This window comes from Psittacula echo (assembly GCF_963264785.1).
Source record: "Psittacula echo genome assembly, chromosome: 4".
NCBI classification, from domain to species: Eukaryota; Metazoa; Chordata; class Aves; order Psittaciformes; family Psittacidae; genus Psittacula; species Psittacula echo.
The window spans coordinates 30,390,589-30,404,519 of record NC_137738.1 but is presented as its reverse complement, the minus strand read 5'-3'; the positions used below and the strand labels follow the sequence as shown (position 1 = coordinate 30,404,519).

Genomic DNA, 13,931 nt, shown 5'->3' with positions numbered 1-13,931 from the left:
TCACCACCCTCACAGTAAAGAACTTCTTCCTTATATCCAATATAAACTTCCCCTGTTTAACTTTTAACCCATTACCCCTTGTCCTGTCACTACAGTCCCTAATGAATAGTCCATCCCCAGCATCTCTATAGCCCCCCTTCAGATACTGGAAGGCTGCTATGAGGTCTCCACGCAGCCTTCTCTTCTCCAGGCTGAACAGCCCCAACTTTCTCAGCCTGTCTTCGTACGGGAGGTGCTCCAGTCCCCTGATCATCCTTGTGGCCCTCCTCTGGACTTGCTCCAGCAGCTCTGTGTCCTTCTTGTGTTGAGGACACCAGAACTGCACACAATACTCCAAGTGGGGTCTCACAAGAGCAGAGTAGAGGGGCAGGATCACTTCCTTCGACCTGCTGGTCATGCTGCTTTTGGTGCAGCCCAGGATCTGGTTGGCTTTCTGGATGTTCTTTCCTTTAAATCTGTGCAGTCCATCATACCTCAGGTACAGTGATCTTATGTTTACATCTCCAGTTGTGTTGTGTTCTCTTTTTCTGTAAGAGAAAAAGCAGTAGTAGATAGTAAGACATAGGGTGTGGATATACTTCCTGTATGCCTATGGGCATCCTCTACATTGTCATACAATTATAGAATGATTCAGGAGGTCATCTTGTCAAACTCCGGCTCAATTTCCAAGTGAGATCAGGTTGCTCAGGGCCCCCTCTGTCTTAAGTTTTGCTTATCTCCAAGGATTTTTTTGGTCCATATCTAGCTGGAATTTCCATTTTTGCAACTTGTTTTGGCTATCCTAAGTCAGTATGTCTTGTGAATGGCAATTGTGTATTAGGTAACAGGTTAAGATACTTGATGAAGTAAGTTGAGCATATTAGTTTTAAATTAAGAAGTCTTGGGATATTTAATATGGAATAGATTTTTCTGGAAATGTACTTTTTATTTTATGAATGTCTTCCAAAATTTGGGCTACCTGTGTGAGAAATAAAGCTATTACTCATGCACATTTATTAAAGATCAGTGCTTATGCAGAAAGTTGTTCAGTATCGATATGCTCTAAATTACAGTCTCTTGGCTATCAGGGTGCAAGATACTATGTATTCTAACTGCATTGTCCTAGTCAGTAAAGTACTGCTGTAATGTGCTTTGGTATAATTATTTGTTGGATACATGAATTGCATTCAGTACTGGAATAACACAGGGCTAGTCTGAAGCATCAAGACAATCTGTGCTAAAATTAATTGTATTGGGTGGCTTGTAGCTCACTATAAAATACAAATTATTTTGTTTTTCTTGGTCTAAATGCTTCTAAGTAGCGACTTATTAAAGTAAACTTCAGGGAATGTTGAGAGAACATCTTAAATGAAGAATAATTGCCCAGATAGAAATGTGCAGAAGCAAGAGCGCAAGTCAGTGTAGTATTGGGCTAAGGACTGTTTCTAAGCTTATTTTTCTTGTCAAACATTGTTATTTTCAGGAAGATTCTTTGTTTTGTCGTGTTTATCTTCTGTTTGTGGTGGACTCTTGAAAATAAAAGGCCTTTGTCAGTAACAACAGTATGTTTAGAGTCTGAAGAATTGAGAAATGTTACCCTGGGCTCTTTCTTGTGGGCTCTTGGAAGCTGAGGTTAAAACCTGGCTGGTTAATGTGCAAGCAAATGTGTTAGCTTGTGTTTTGACAGGAATTCTCATCAAGGTTGATACTACAGAATGTGTAGTTTTGCTCATCCAGACAGGTCTGATTGCCCTTGGTAAACTAAAGGGTGTAATCATTATTATAAAAGGAGGAAATTGCAATGCAAAAGCTCAGTTTGTTTTGTGTGGGGATGTGTTTAAAAGGTGGGAACAGCTGGTGTTGTGTGCACTGTGACATATGTTAGTGTTTTAACTAAAAATGACATACTGAAATCAGAAGAAAATAGGACTGAGTGTTTCAGTGGAAAGTACTTTCTCCTGGAGATTCCAAAATGTAACAAAATGTATAATTTCCATACTCTACTGAAGAGGACACCATTTCAGATATATGCCTTTAACTAGTGTAACTTGAATCTTCTATTGATAAAATAAGACTGTTTTAATTATTTGCCTTGCTCTCTTCAGTACTTGTTGTTTCCTTTTTTTGTTTCTTTTCACAGTGAAAACTGGGATGTCTCTTATGTTCATATTTGGTTTTGTTTGGCATTGTGGTTTTATCCGTATCTATAGATATATGCAACTGTACAGCATGTCATCCTTAAAATAAATTGTACAGTTCCATCTGGACTATTGTTTGGGCACTGAATGTTGGTTGAAAGAAAGAAATTCAATTAAATATCTTTCAAAATATTTTAATAATCCACCTCTTCTTCCACCCCTCCTGTGGACCAATTTTCAATTAGTAGGAGTTTGTTCTGTTGTGGGTATGTGGGATCTTCTGAAAATAGGGAAATTCTCTGTTCTGTGTATTAGTTAGTATAGTACTGTCATGGCTAGTGGTGCACAGAACGGAAGTTTTATGCAATCAGTTTACTCTGCTTTAGTGATGCCTGGAGCTCATATGACAGATTAATTCAAAGTGGAATACAAATGCTCAGGGGGTTGAAAACATTATTAGAATATACTCAAAGCATTCAGCAACTTCATCTGAGGTCAAAGCCTGATAAAGGCAAAAAAGGTGGTATGGATTTTTTTGTGGTGGTGTTTGGCTGTGTTGATTTTTTTGTTTGTTTTGTTGTGGGGTTTTTTTTATTTATTTATTTTTTGTTTTGGTTGTTTCTTTTGTGGGGTTTTTTATTGGTTTTGTGTGTGTGTTTTTGTTTTTTTTTTGTTTTTTTTAGAGATGTTGGTTACTTTGGAAAAGATGGGGAAAAAAAGGCTTATATGTAGTCTAACATTAACTGATGAAAAGTGGCATTCAGAATGGGCTGTCATTAGGACAGACTGTTTTGTACACGTTGTGTTGATGTTCTTCGAAGTATATTGTCCACATATTTCTAGGCAAATTAGTGATTAGCAAGCTATGTGAAATTGCTTAGAACTGTGGATGCAGCCATCGTTATTCACATGAGCTTTTCAACAAAATTTTGAAGAACTGTATTTAGAAGAAGCAAAACAAATCGCACCCTATGCTTTCAAAAATATATCTGTTTTTTGCTATATAATGTGCAGTCTAGCCAGGAAAGTCCTTATTTAATATGTAATTTGAGGTTTTCTTTCGTTATTTCTGTGAAAATGCACATGTATCAAAACTATCCTCTGGGAACCAGGAGGGTAGCGCAAACACAAAGAGCAGAGGAATGAAATGGCTTTATAGTATCATGAAGTGTATGTGACAGTGTACAGGCTGCTAATGTTCCTGCATGGTACAGCAGAGAACTGAATTGTACTTTTAATGCCAAATGCGCTTAGAGTCTTTACTGCTGGGTTTCCTTCTTTCTGGGGTTTGGAGCTTTTTTTTTGTTGTTGTTGTCTGCACTTTTTTCCTGATTTCACAACCTTAGTAGTGCTTAATTACAAGTAGAAAGTGCTGTCAGTAGGTAAGTTAGAGGCAAAATAATCTAAATTTTTTTCTTCTTATAAGATCCTCCTGAATGTTTTCAGGAGTTTTCAGGAGTGTTGTGAGTTGGACCATGAAGGCTTTGATGGTTTAATAGACCTTTAAGCGCATTGTATTGATATGAAACATTTTCTGACCTCATTTGGTGCTGGGGGGGGGTGTAGCCAGGGCTTGGGCTGGCTATACATGAAGTTGTTTTCAGCAAGTCACCATTGCTTTCACCTTCTCATGCAACATAATTTACTTGTGGGTTTTTACTTGGAGGGGTGATTTTTCACATGCTTCATCATCATGTCTGTGCCATGGGAGGTGTCAGCCTGTGGTGCTCCTTTGGCAGAAAGGCTTTCTGCCCTTCTGACCAGTCTTTCCCCCTTCTGCCGTCTGTTGCCGCAACCTGATAGCCACTTGCCTTCTCCGGTACCGTTATATTTCACTGATGGTGGTGTGAGCATGTGTGTTTGTGTCTGATCTGTGTAAGATTCTTGGTCCTGTGCTGTGTGAGAGGATAAAGCCTCTGGGCTCCTTTCTCTGTACTATTCCCTGCTTTGTAGGGCGATCTTTCTTCTTTTTCCTCTTAAAAATACTTCTCCCTCTCACAACCACAGTACACTATCAGTCCACATAGTATTGCTGTGGAATATCAAGAGTCCAGGGAATGAAGAATATTAAAAAGGAAGGCATATAAGTAAAATGTAAGTGAGAGAAGAGTGATTTGCCCCCCCCCCCCCCGTTTCCCTCTTACAGATATGAATGGTAAAATGAGTGCTTTGAGCTGGCAGATGCACAGACAAAACAGGTACCTTGTGTGACCTCCACAGCTAGGGCTTCATCAAGTAACAGGAATGAAGAAGAGAGAGCTCTCAGTCACCTCAGTAGTACAGTTGTTTTAGTTTTGCAGGTCTGCAGGAATTGAAATACACCACTTGAAGAAGCGACGCAAAGCTCCTGGAACTGCTCTGTTGTTCACATCTGTCCCAGTCGTAAGCTCTGGGCATGGAAGCCTTCAAGGCTTCAGACAGCTCCAGTTCCCTCCCCAGGCCTGTTCATGTTAACTTAATTTCAGTCAGTGATAAATCATCTTCAGTGACACAAGGACGATGCACAGGTCACTTTGAATATTCCTTACTGTCTTGACTTAGGGCCCTTTCATGCTGCTCTGATTTTTATCGTTTCTAAATCTTAACAGAGAATTTTAAAACTCTCTTTTGTGGTAGGAAACATGTCCTTCTGTGGTACATGAGATGAACCAAAACACAATTATGGGGTTCTTAAAGTATAGCCAATACCATTGCTGCTACTCTAGCTAGGGATAATGATGGTAGTTTGGTGCCCTGTTTTTTTAATTGTAGTTCTCTTGTCTAATGATCCACTGATCCATTTTATTTAGTGTGCTACACTTTCACAAAACCTATATCAGTGAGCTTGTGGCAGAGGAACAGAGCCAGAGAGGATGTTCCCTGGCACCTGGGGAGGACTGTGCCTTGGAAATTCTCTGGCCCTCCTGCCCTTGGGGCAATTAGCTGCATAGCCAGCTTCCTCTGCCACAAGGGGCTTTTTCAGGGGAAACTGAATTTTGTGTTGAATGTCATAACCCACTCTGAGCTTTGATAATTGGATTTTTGGGTAATTTCAGCTGGTCCCACAGCTGGGTTTGTGTTTTGAGGAGGCCATCATCTCTGTCTTCTCAAAAAAGGTGGCTGCAAGCTTTTGTGAGAGGCTAAGACGAGTCATAGGTGAAAGAAGAGGTCTGCCTCTTTCTTTGTGATCTGAATGATTAGGAGGCTCAGATTTCTTTTTGTAGATAGATAGGTGTGTTCCTCTCCATTTTGTCTACCTAGGATTAATTTCATTTCTTTGTTCTCTGCTGAGGATTCAAGGGTAGACTCCTTGGGCAAGTGGCTTTATTTCTTTTTTAACTCGCTTGTGGGAAGAAGCTGTGTATTGAAAGCCTGGCATGACATACCATGTCTGTGCTTTGTCACATGTAAAGAATTTGCTTCCTGCAAACGTGCGAACAAAAGTCATTGAGCAAGAGCTGCCAGAGTTTGAAACTGTGGTGCAGGACTTCTTGATTGAGTTGCCTGTGTCTGAGCTGAGTTCTTTGTTCTGTGTCTTAGCAGTTCATAGTGATTCTGATCCTGCTGGGGCCAGTGGGAACCCCTGTTACAGGGAGGAAAAAGGGCTTCTGTGAAGTCTGCTACTGTGCCGCAAGCACTGGCCTTCTTTGGGAAGAACAGGATGTATTGGAAGCACAGCAGGGAAAGGAGAGTAAGTTTTCCAACGTGGAGGACAGAGCCACTGCTACCAACTTGAAGTCTTTTAGAGCAATCTTAAAAGCAGTTTTTAATCCTTCCAAGCAGCTTTTTAGAAGGCAAAAGTCACAACAGAAAGATGAGTACCACCTGCTCGAGTACCCACATCTGCAGTGTGATAAGGAATCTGGTTTTCCTTGCCGAGCATCTGGTTCCCCTTGCTTGCCTGAACAGCATCCAGTGGGATGTAGCAGCCTGTAAAGTCTAGGCCACATATGTGTGGATTCCTCTGGGGATGCATATGATGAGATTTATTTCTCTTTAGGGAAAAATGGCCAGCTGTCCCAATCAGTGTATGATACTGAAGTCATTTGTATATAAGAAAGAGAAACAGCTATAACAACAATATCAAGGAACAGACCTTTTCAGGCTGTGAAGTACGACGGATGTTACGAGAATAATTGCAGCTGCTGTGGGCAAGCTCTAGTTTTTGTGCACTCCAGACAGGTGTAGCAGGAGAATGGGCATCTCTTGACACATCAAAAAGTCTGGGGAAAGTGTTTGGAAGCGATCAACTGCTGCTGCAGATAGCTATTTGATTGTGCCTTTGTTTTCAGTCTGATGCTCCTGTTTCAGGGAGCAGCAACTGCCACAACTACTCTCTGCAGCAGCAGCTGACAAAGAGTGACTATAACACCACGTGAACGATTGGTTGAAACAGGCGACCAGTTTGGCTGTCTGAATGGTGTGTTATACAGGGCCAGAAGATTTCCAGTACATGCCAATGAAAATTTAGCTTGATGGTATCGTTAAAGATGCCAGCAGCATCTTCAAGTGACTGTGAGCACATTTTTTCTGTTGGAGTGATTTTTATCCAAGAAAACCCCAGCTACCGTACTGTGCAGACTGAGGTGCTGCCTCAGTCCTCCTATTGCAGGTATTAAAAGAAAATCTCATTTATCATGCTTACCAGAAAATTGTGAAGTGTCATCTAATTCCCTGATTTTTCTGCAAGCCTCCCCTAACTGAGGCCAGTGTGTGGCAGCACTGCAGCAAATAAGGGTTGTCTCAGTTTAAAGTTCTGGTGTATGTAAGAGCTTCTGAGGAGTATGATGAGTTGTTATGGTTCACTTTGTATAGGTATAACTCTTTGAGAGTTGACAAAAGCAAGTGCAGTCACCCAGCAACCTATGAGTCAATGGGAAACCTTATGGGTAAGCTGATGTTATACAAAGACAGTGGGAAAGTGTACTTCTGGCTTTGCCTCTTGAAGAATTCTGAGTGGAGGAGCGTGTTGGAGGAGTATTGAAGTGATCCTTGACATAGAGCAACAATGAAGAAAAACTGCTCTGCACGTGATAGAAAAAGAGCAAATTGCTGGAGCAAAATCAGCTCTCTAGTGGTTCACAGCTAGGTGCGTAATTTTAGGTTCTCGTTCATATTCCTTGGAGAACTCTGTAGATTGAAATTTGCAGAAGGTCCAGTGCTTCTGTACCTTAAAGTACATCTCTTGATAATTGTCATCTCAGATCAGATTAATTTTTCAGGTTGGAAGCTTTCCAAGGTGACATTTTGCATTTTGCTGCTAATTCAGGCGACTAGTCTTCGCAACTGCCACAAATTTCATTTTCAGATGAATTAAATACAAGTTTTCTCTCTTTCTCTTTAGTGTCAAAGTCCACATCTCAAGAGCACATACAAGTTTAGATAGAGAAATTGGATTTTTCACCACATCAGTTCAGCAGAAATTTTGTGGATTTATCATTGTTTAACGAGCTCTGTCATCTCGGAAGTTTTCTGTGTGCTGCGTTATCTAAGGAAAAAATCAGAGTTTGCTTGTAAAACCCTGACTTATGTTTAATGGATGATTTTGCTTCCAAACACAGAGATATGCTACTGTGAAAATCACATTGTTTAAAGTCTTATGGATCATTGCGCGAAGATGAAAAGGAACTCGCTTGACTAAAAAATTGCTTTCCTGGTATGGTAATACCCAAATATGTTTCCCCACCAGGCTTATGAACAGATCACACAGAATGAAAATATTGTTGTTCAATGTCTTTCTTGATTAGGTAGAATCAAACTTCTTGGTGGAGAGTTTAAAAAGAAAACAAAAAGTGCTGTTAATGCATTTAATGCCATCTGGCTTTGAATGTTCTTAATCAAGCAGAAGTGTAGGGCCAGCAACACTTTTTTGTAGGTCTAACCCTATAAAAAAAAGCTGCACGTGGTACCTGTAATAATGAATCTATTGATTTTACTCAAGAAAACTTTTGGTACAAGTAGGTTTTCTTATTTTTCTTTGTCCTAGTTGTACATATCTAGCTTAAACCTGCCTCTTGTTAAGTATAGTTTCGTTCAAAAGCTTTTTTTCTGATTTGTCTTCAAAGTTCTCTGAGATATGCACATAAAGGGAACTGTAAAAGTACAACAAAGTTATTGATTGATTGCTTTATTTTTGTATTGTGGATTTCTTCCTTAAAAGCCCAGTGAAGTCCCCAGACTTACGATTTTTGCTGGATTTTTGCCTTCATGTAGACTGTAGCAGATGTTTACATCAAATGTTCCCTGAGTGGCACTTCCGATTTCTTTTGCAACGGACTGGACAAAGGCTTTTTTGGAAGGTCAACTTCTGTTGGCTGTTAAAAGCAAGATTACTAGTGTAGGGCTTGGTTTATGCATTTTCATCTTTTAAGAGAGTACAGCTTCTTGTGACTTCAGAGTTGAAGAAGGAATTGTGTTAGACTTAAAGGTGGAGAAGTCATGCTCTCTATAGGCTGCAGCTGTTAGAATGAGATTATCCTTTGCAGGCAGTCTCATTACTCTGGGCCAAATTCAGACATACTCTAACCTGTTTAAATTTGCTGATAGTCAAGAAAATACTCTTTAATTTTATCCAGGAGGGGATACATATTTATATGAACTGAGAGTTCAGCCCATCATGCTTTCTCATATGCATATAATCTCAGCATATGTTTCTAGACTATTGCTCTTGGATTAGAAATTCAAACAGGTAATTTTAGGTTGTTCTGTCTTGGGCTTAGTTTTAAAGAAATGGAAGTTCTTTTGCTTAAGCATTATGTTGTGGTGTGGAGATAGGAACTGAAATTACAGGATCTAGAATAAACTTTTAGGTGACACTAATGTAAGGATTATTTGCTGTTAAAGGGTATCTTGTCTTTCAGTCTGGCTGCTTAGTTTTTGTATGAAGATAAGAATTTGGAGTACAGACTATTTATTTTACACTGGTACCATGTGTGTGGTATGTTCTATTGTGCAGTTACGGAAACTGCATTCTGACTACATTTTATTGTCACTGTATGTATATTTTGTGAATAATACAGGAACTGTTTCTGTTTAAGCAATATGTATATTTATATGTCTTGAATGTAGAGCAGCATGACTTGCCTTTTGCCCATTTTCATTCTTTGAATTTTTTTCTGAGGAAGCAAAACATAAATACACAATAGCCTGGTATGCAAAGGGAAGTATACTAGCAAAGTGGAAGGAAAGACATTCAGAAACATGCCTTCCTTTAGTAGAAAACCATTCTTCCCAGTATTGTGCTAGATAGCCTTCCTCTGAACAAAGCCACTTCCATAGTATTTGTAATTCCTGCAAGTAAATTATAACTTCTTGGAATATTCTTTAAAAGACGTTTTAAACATTATCTGCTATATTGTGACATTTAATGTCCTCTGTGGTCATGTGGAAAGCCTGTGATAAAGCGAGGAATGAGTGAAGCAAACCACCTGACTCCCAGTCCTCCTTCTGTCCCCCATTGCTTTGAATTGGCTTTCTTTATTTTGCCAGCATACCATTACTGATTATGAACATTATAATCTCAGGAGGTTACAACTGCGCTATTACAGTTCAACATACTCATTCCTATCTTTCTTTAAGGTCACGAAAATGAGATACTTAAAAGGTACTGTCTTGTTTGAAGTATTGAGATCTTAAAATTTTTGCTGTGGTTTTTTATTACGTGCCAAGCCAGCCTCAGCTCCCGAATATGCAGCATTCCCATATCCTCCTGCAGCTCTCCAGCTGAAGTCCATGTTTTGCCAAATTATTACTGAATTTGTTATCCAGAAAGGGTAATTCCTCAGCTCCTTCTTTCCTGTTCTTGTCTAGTGTGTATACAATGAAGCCCTAAGATATATCAAGTCTACATGCCTTTCTTCTCATTATGGATCCTAATGTATGTAAATCCATTGCAAGCCATTTAAGTGATAGGCTTACATGGCCATCCACATGAATGAAGAAATTACCCATGATATATAGACAGCTGTCAGTTCTGCAAGTGTTGAAAACCTTTCTTCTCCTGCGTTTAGTCTGTTAATTTTGTGTTAATTGAATTCCTGTCTTATTCTAGACCTTCTGTCAGCTGGGTCAAGAGCTTCACTTTCTCTGTGTTGGAGTTAGCTTATATTGAATTTGAGAAGTAACTTCTAAATGCTCCTTATAATAGATAGCAGAGACTGTGAGGACAAGCAGTCAAATTCTTGATTAGCTGTTCTGCCAGAGAAGAATAACAATGAGTCAAAACTAGGGATGTCTTCCCAAGGAAAGAATTCAGTGCTGTTCCAGAGAGCTGTTTTTAAAGCTGTTTTCCCTGAGATTAATAAGTAAAGCACCTTTTAAGAAGACAGAATAACCCTCTTAAAATGAAATATGATGCTTCAGAGTGGTGGTAAAAGAAAATACTATTTCTGGTTCAAGTTGCATGTAAAAGATTGTGGCTGTTAAAGCTCTTTTGTTAGTAGAATGAATCAGTATTGACTGCCTGGATTCTGTTGCGGATCATTAGCTTGTCAGTTAATTGGAAAGCTTGTGAGGGGCTTCTCCATGACGATGTTTTGTGGTAGAAGAAAACAACCTGAGAATAAACTTAGTTAAAAGGTGGTCATAGCTGGTAACTATGGTTGGTTCATACATGGTTTTGATTGCTTTGTGCGAATTGTATGATGAGCTAATCTCTAAAAGGATAGGGGATTCCTGCAGTATCACTCTGAAGGCAAACAAGGATTCAAAACAGGATCCTACTGTGAAATTCATATTGTAAATAATGTAAATACACTTGTAAGAGTCTGCATGAATGCTTCAACTGTAACAAAGGATTCTTCAGATTTAAGTCTGTGGTTACTGTAGCTATTGCTAGCTTGAGTCAAAATGATGATTTACTAATTATATTCTTTATTGATATGTGTCAGATTAATATAAAATTCTCTTAAAGCTCTAGTTCTGCTGTCATTGTAATGGCAGTCTGTGATTTCCTTATTTATTTTCAGTGATTTGATAGACACATATAAAAAAGAAGTCTGGGTATAAAGAGTCTCTTTCTTTCCTTTCGGTACCTGGACCTGAAAATCCTCATGGGCTTGTGATTCCTTGTTAGCAATATAGACTTTACAACTGGGTCTTAGTTTGTAATGCTGTTTTGGATGTATGGGTTAAAAAGAAGTTTAAAATTCATCTCTCTTCCTATTAGTTGTGTGAGTTCTGCAGAGGAGTGAAGCATTGTATGGACCCGGGGGGACTTTCTGTGAAGAAAAGTAAACTGATAAGAGGAAAGGCACATGGGAGACGTTTGTTAAATAGGGGTGCCATCTTTATGCTGTTGTTCTTCTGGCTATAACTGCACTTTACATTTTATTATGGCCTGGGTCTCTAGAGTTGAATTTTACAAGGCATTTTCAGAACAATTGGGTCAGTCACCCATTATTCATACAATTACACACTGTAGCCTTGCTGCTGCTTGTTGACATCTGTGCACAAAGCCCAGCTCTTTTTTACATAACTTGACCAGCTCAGACACTGATTGTGGGAGATGCTGAAAGTCACTGAGAGCTCCAGAGCCTGAGAAAAGAAATGGCTGAATAGTTCATTCCCTCTGGCATGCCTAGAGGCAAGCAGGAAGTTGATAATGTCATCATTACACATGTAATATTTTGTGGTTTGCCTATATATTGTTGCAGAAAGGGAGAAATTGGAGACTGCTACGTGAGAAATGTTGTTAAACCACTTTTACATAGTTAGCCCAGCTGCATTTCTGTTTGTTGCCTTACAGAGGCATTGACTTACGCTGTTACTAGCTATTTCTGAGGGGACTGCCTCATCTGGAGCTGGAGGGACCCTTGCATGCTGTGGTGGTAATGAGGTGACCGGCCTTGCTGGCTGTAGATAGAAAAGGTGTGTGCTACATGAAGCAGGGTGTTAAGGAAAGTGATGCAAATAGCTGTCTCATTAATGGGATTAAATGATATGCTAGATAGCTGATTCCTGCCTCTGAGGCTGTCTCCTGTGTGCCAGCCTTTCTGTAGGTGGTCAGTAACTGAGTACAAGTCCAACTTTGTGTGCTTGGCTTTCAGACTTCACACAAATTCTGACTCTTTAAACAAGACTCAGTATGTGCTACGCTTGGAAAATATGAAGGAGTAAGTTTTCAAAAGAAAACTGAAATGCATAGAGGTAAGTAGCAGGGATAGCATGCATGTCGAAATGGGCATTCAGTCTTAACTTTCTGAATAACAGTGATTTGTATTTCTTTCACCTGTAAAATGAATACAATACTGCCTTATCTTGAGGGAGTATCATTGAAGTAAACCCTGTGATGTTTCTGAAATGTTTGGATACTTCAGTGCTGAACACTAAAGAAAAGCTCAGAAATAAATTAATAGTTCTTTCTTTGGCAAGAATATTAGCAGTAGACTGTGAAAGAAGTACAATTTTTATAACGCAGCTAAAAAGAAGGATCGTAATGCTGCTGTAGGGAGTGCTGTCATGTACATTGAATTGAGGTGTCTGACAGAAAACCAAATAGTGTGTGATAAAGTAATTGAACACTGTATGAAAGAGAGTGTGCCTGTTGAGTAGGAGGGAGGGAAGTATTAAAGTTGAAAAAGTAATCTCTATACTAACTCCTGATGTTTGACTTGACTTGGATTTTTTTTTTTTTTTTTTTTTCCAAGTTAAAAATGTAATTTATGAATTTACTTACAAGCACCAAAGGTAATTATGTTAGGTTTGGTAATACCAAAGTAATGAACCTATTAGGTTTTATATGGGGAAAAAAAAACTTTGAATTTCTTCATATAAGCATGAACAATGCCTCAATTTCTGCCTACTGTTGTGTCAATTTGATACAAATATTTTGTAGGTTTTTATGAAATTAAACCAACTGAGTAATGATATTTCATATAAAATTACTGTTAGAACAAGTGACTGTAGTTAAACTTTTCCTAGCAGAGTTGGAAACTGGGTTATAAGAGAACAGTTAACTTCAAACTCCTTATGTCAGAAATGCCTTTATATTAGGTGTTTGGATGGTAGCCTAGCAAAGCATCAGTCCTAGACACTGCTGGGAAATTCGAAGATACTGTGGTTACACAAGAAATCATAATTGTGATTCAAATGATAAGTAAAATGCATATACACTCAATAAGGAACTGTAAAGCTAGTATATGAACTGTTTTGCAAAAGAACAGGATTAAGTGGATAGAAATTGGGTGGAAAAAATTTCTGTTAGTCACTAACAACACTAAAACCAAATGTACAGATTTTATCTTGGTATTGGCTCTTTTGTGTTAGTATGAGTCATTTTAAAGCCTCTGTGCTTCCATATGAAAATGTGTCTTGTGTAGCAGACCGTGATCAGCAGAGAAAGTCAACTTCACTTTATTTTATTTTAATCCCTTCTAGCCTTCAGGAAAAAGAACAATCGGTCACCATGTCCATTAAAGAAACTACTGCCAAAGTAAGTACATATCAGTGTTCGGTTCTTCAAAATATTTTGAGAAGCAGATAATAGCTTGCATCTTAATAAATGGTCTGTGTCTTAGAAAGCTGGTTTTGTGGCACTTCTTCTGAACAGATTTTGCATATAAATATTTTTAAACATACACTCCAAAAAACCCCCCAGCTTTTATATTCGGACAGGCCACAGAGATTACGTTTAAGAAGCAGATGGAGTAATTTGTTGTTTCTTGGTTTATGTTTGCTAGTCTCTATTTAGGAAAAGAATCCTCAGCTTCATGAAATGAAAGTGAACTCTGGTCACAACTTAATGCTTTTCGCTCTTCATACAGAGCTTCTTACTTTCCTAGCTGACTGCTTTCATTGGTGTAAAAGAAAAGCATAAATGAAGTATTTATCTTTCCC

The 13,931-nt window shown here is 38.8% G+C and overlaps 1 protein-coding gene across 1 annotated transcript in view; it reads left to right on the top strand.

Annotated features, from left to right (window-relative positions):
- DISC1 (DISC1 scaffold protein) overlaps positions 1–13,931 on the top strand; it is a 175,371-nt gene that overhangs the window by 43,543 nt on the left and 117,897 nt on the right. Inside the window, exon 6 of the mRNA XM_080615550.1 lies at positions 13,473–13,527. Coding sequence (XP_080471676.1) covers positions 13,473–13,527 — 55 coding nt within the window. The remainder of the gene's footprint in view (positions 1–13,472; positions 13,528–13,931) is intronic.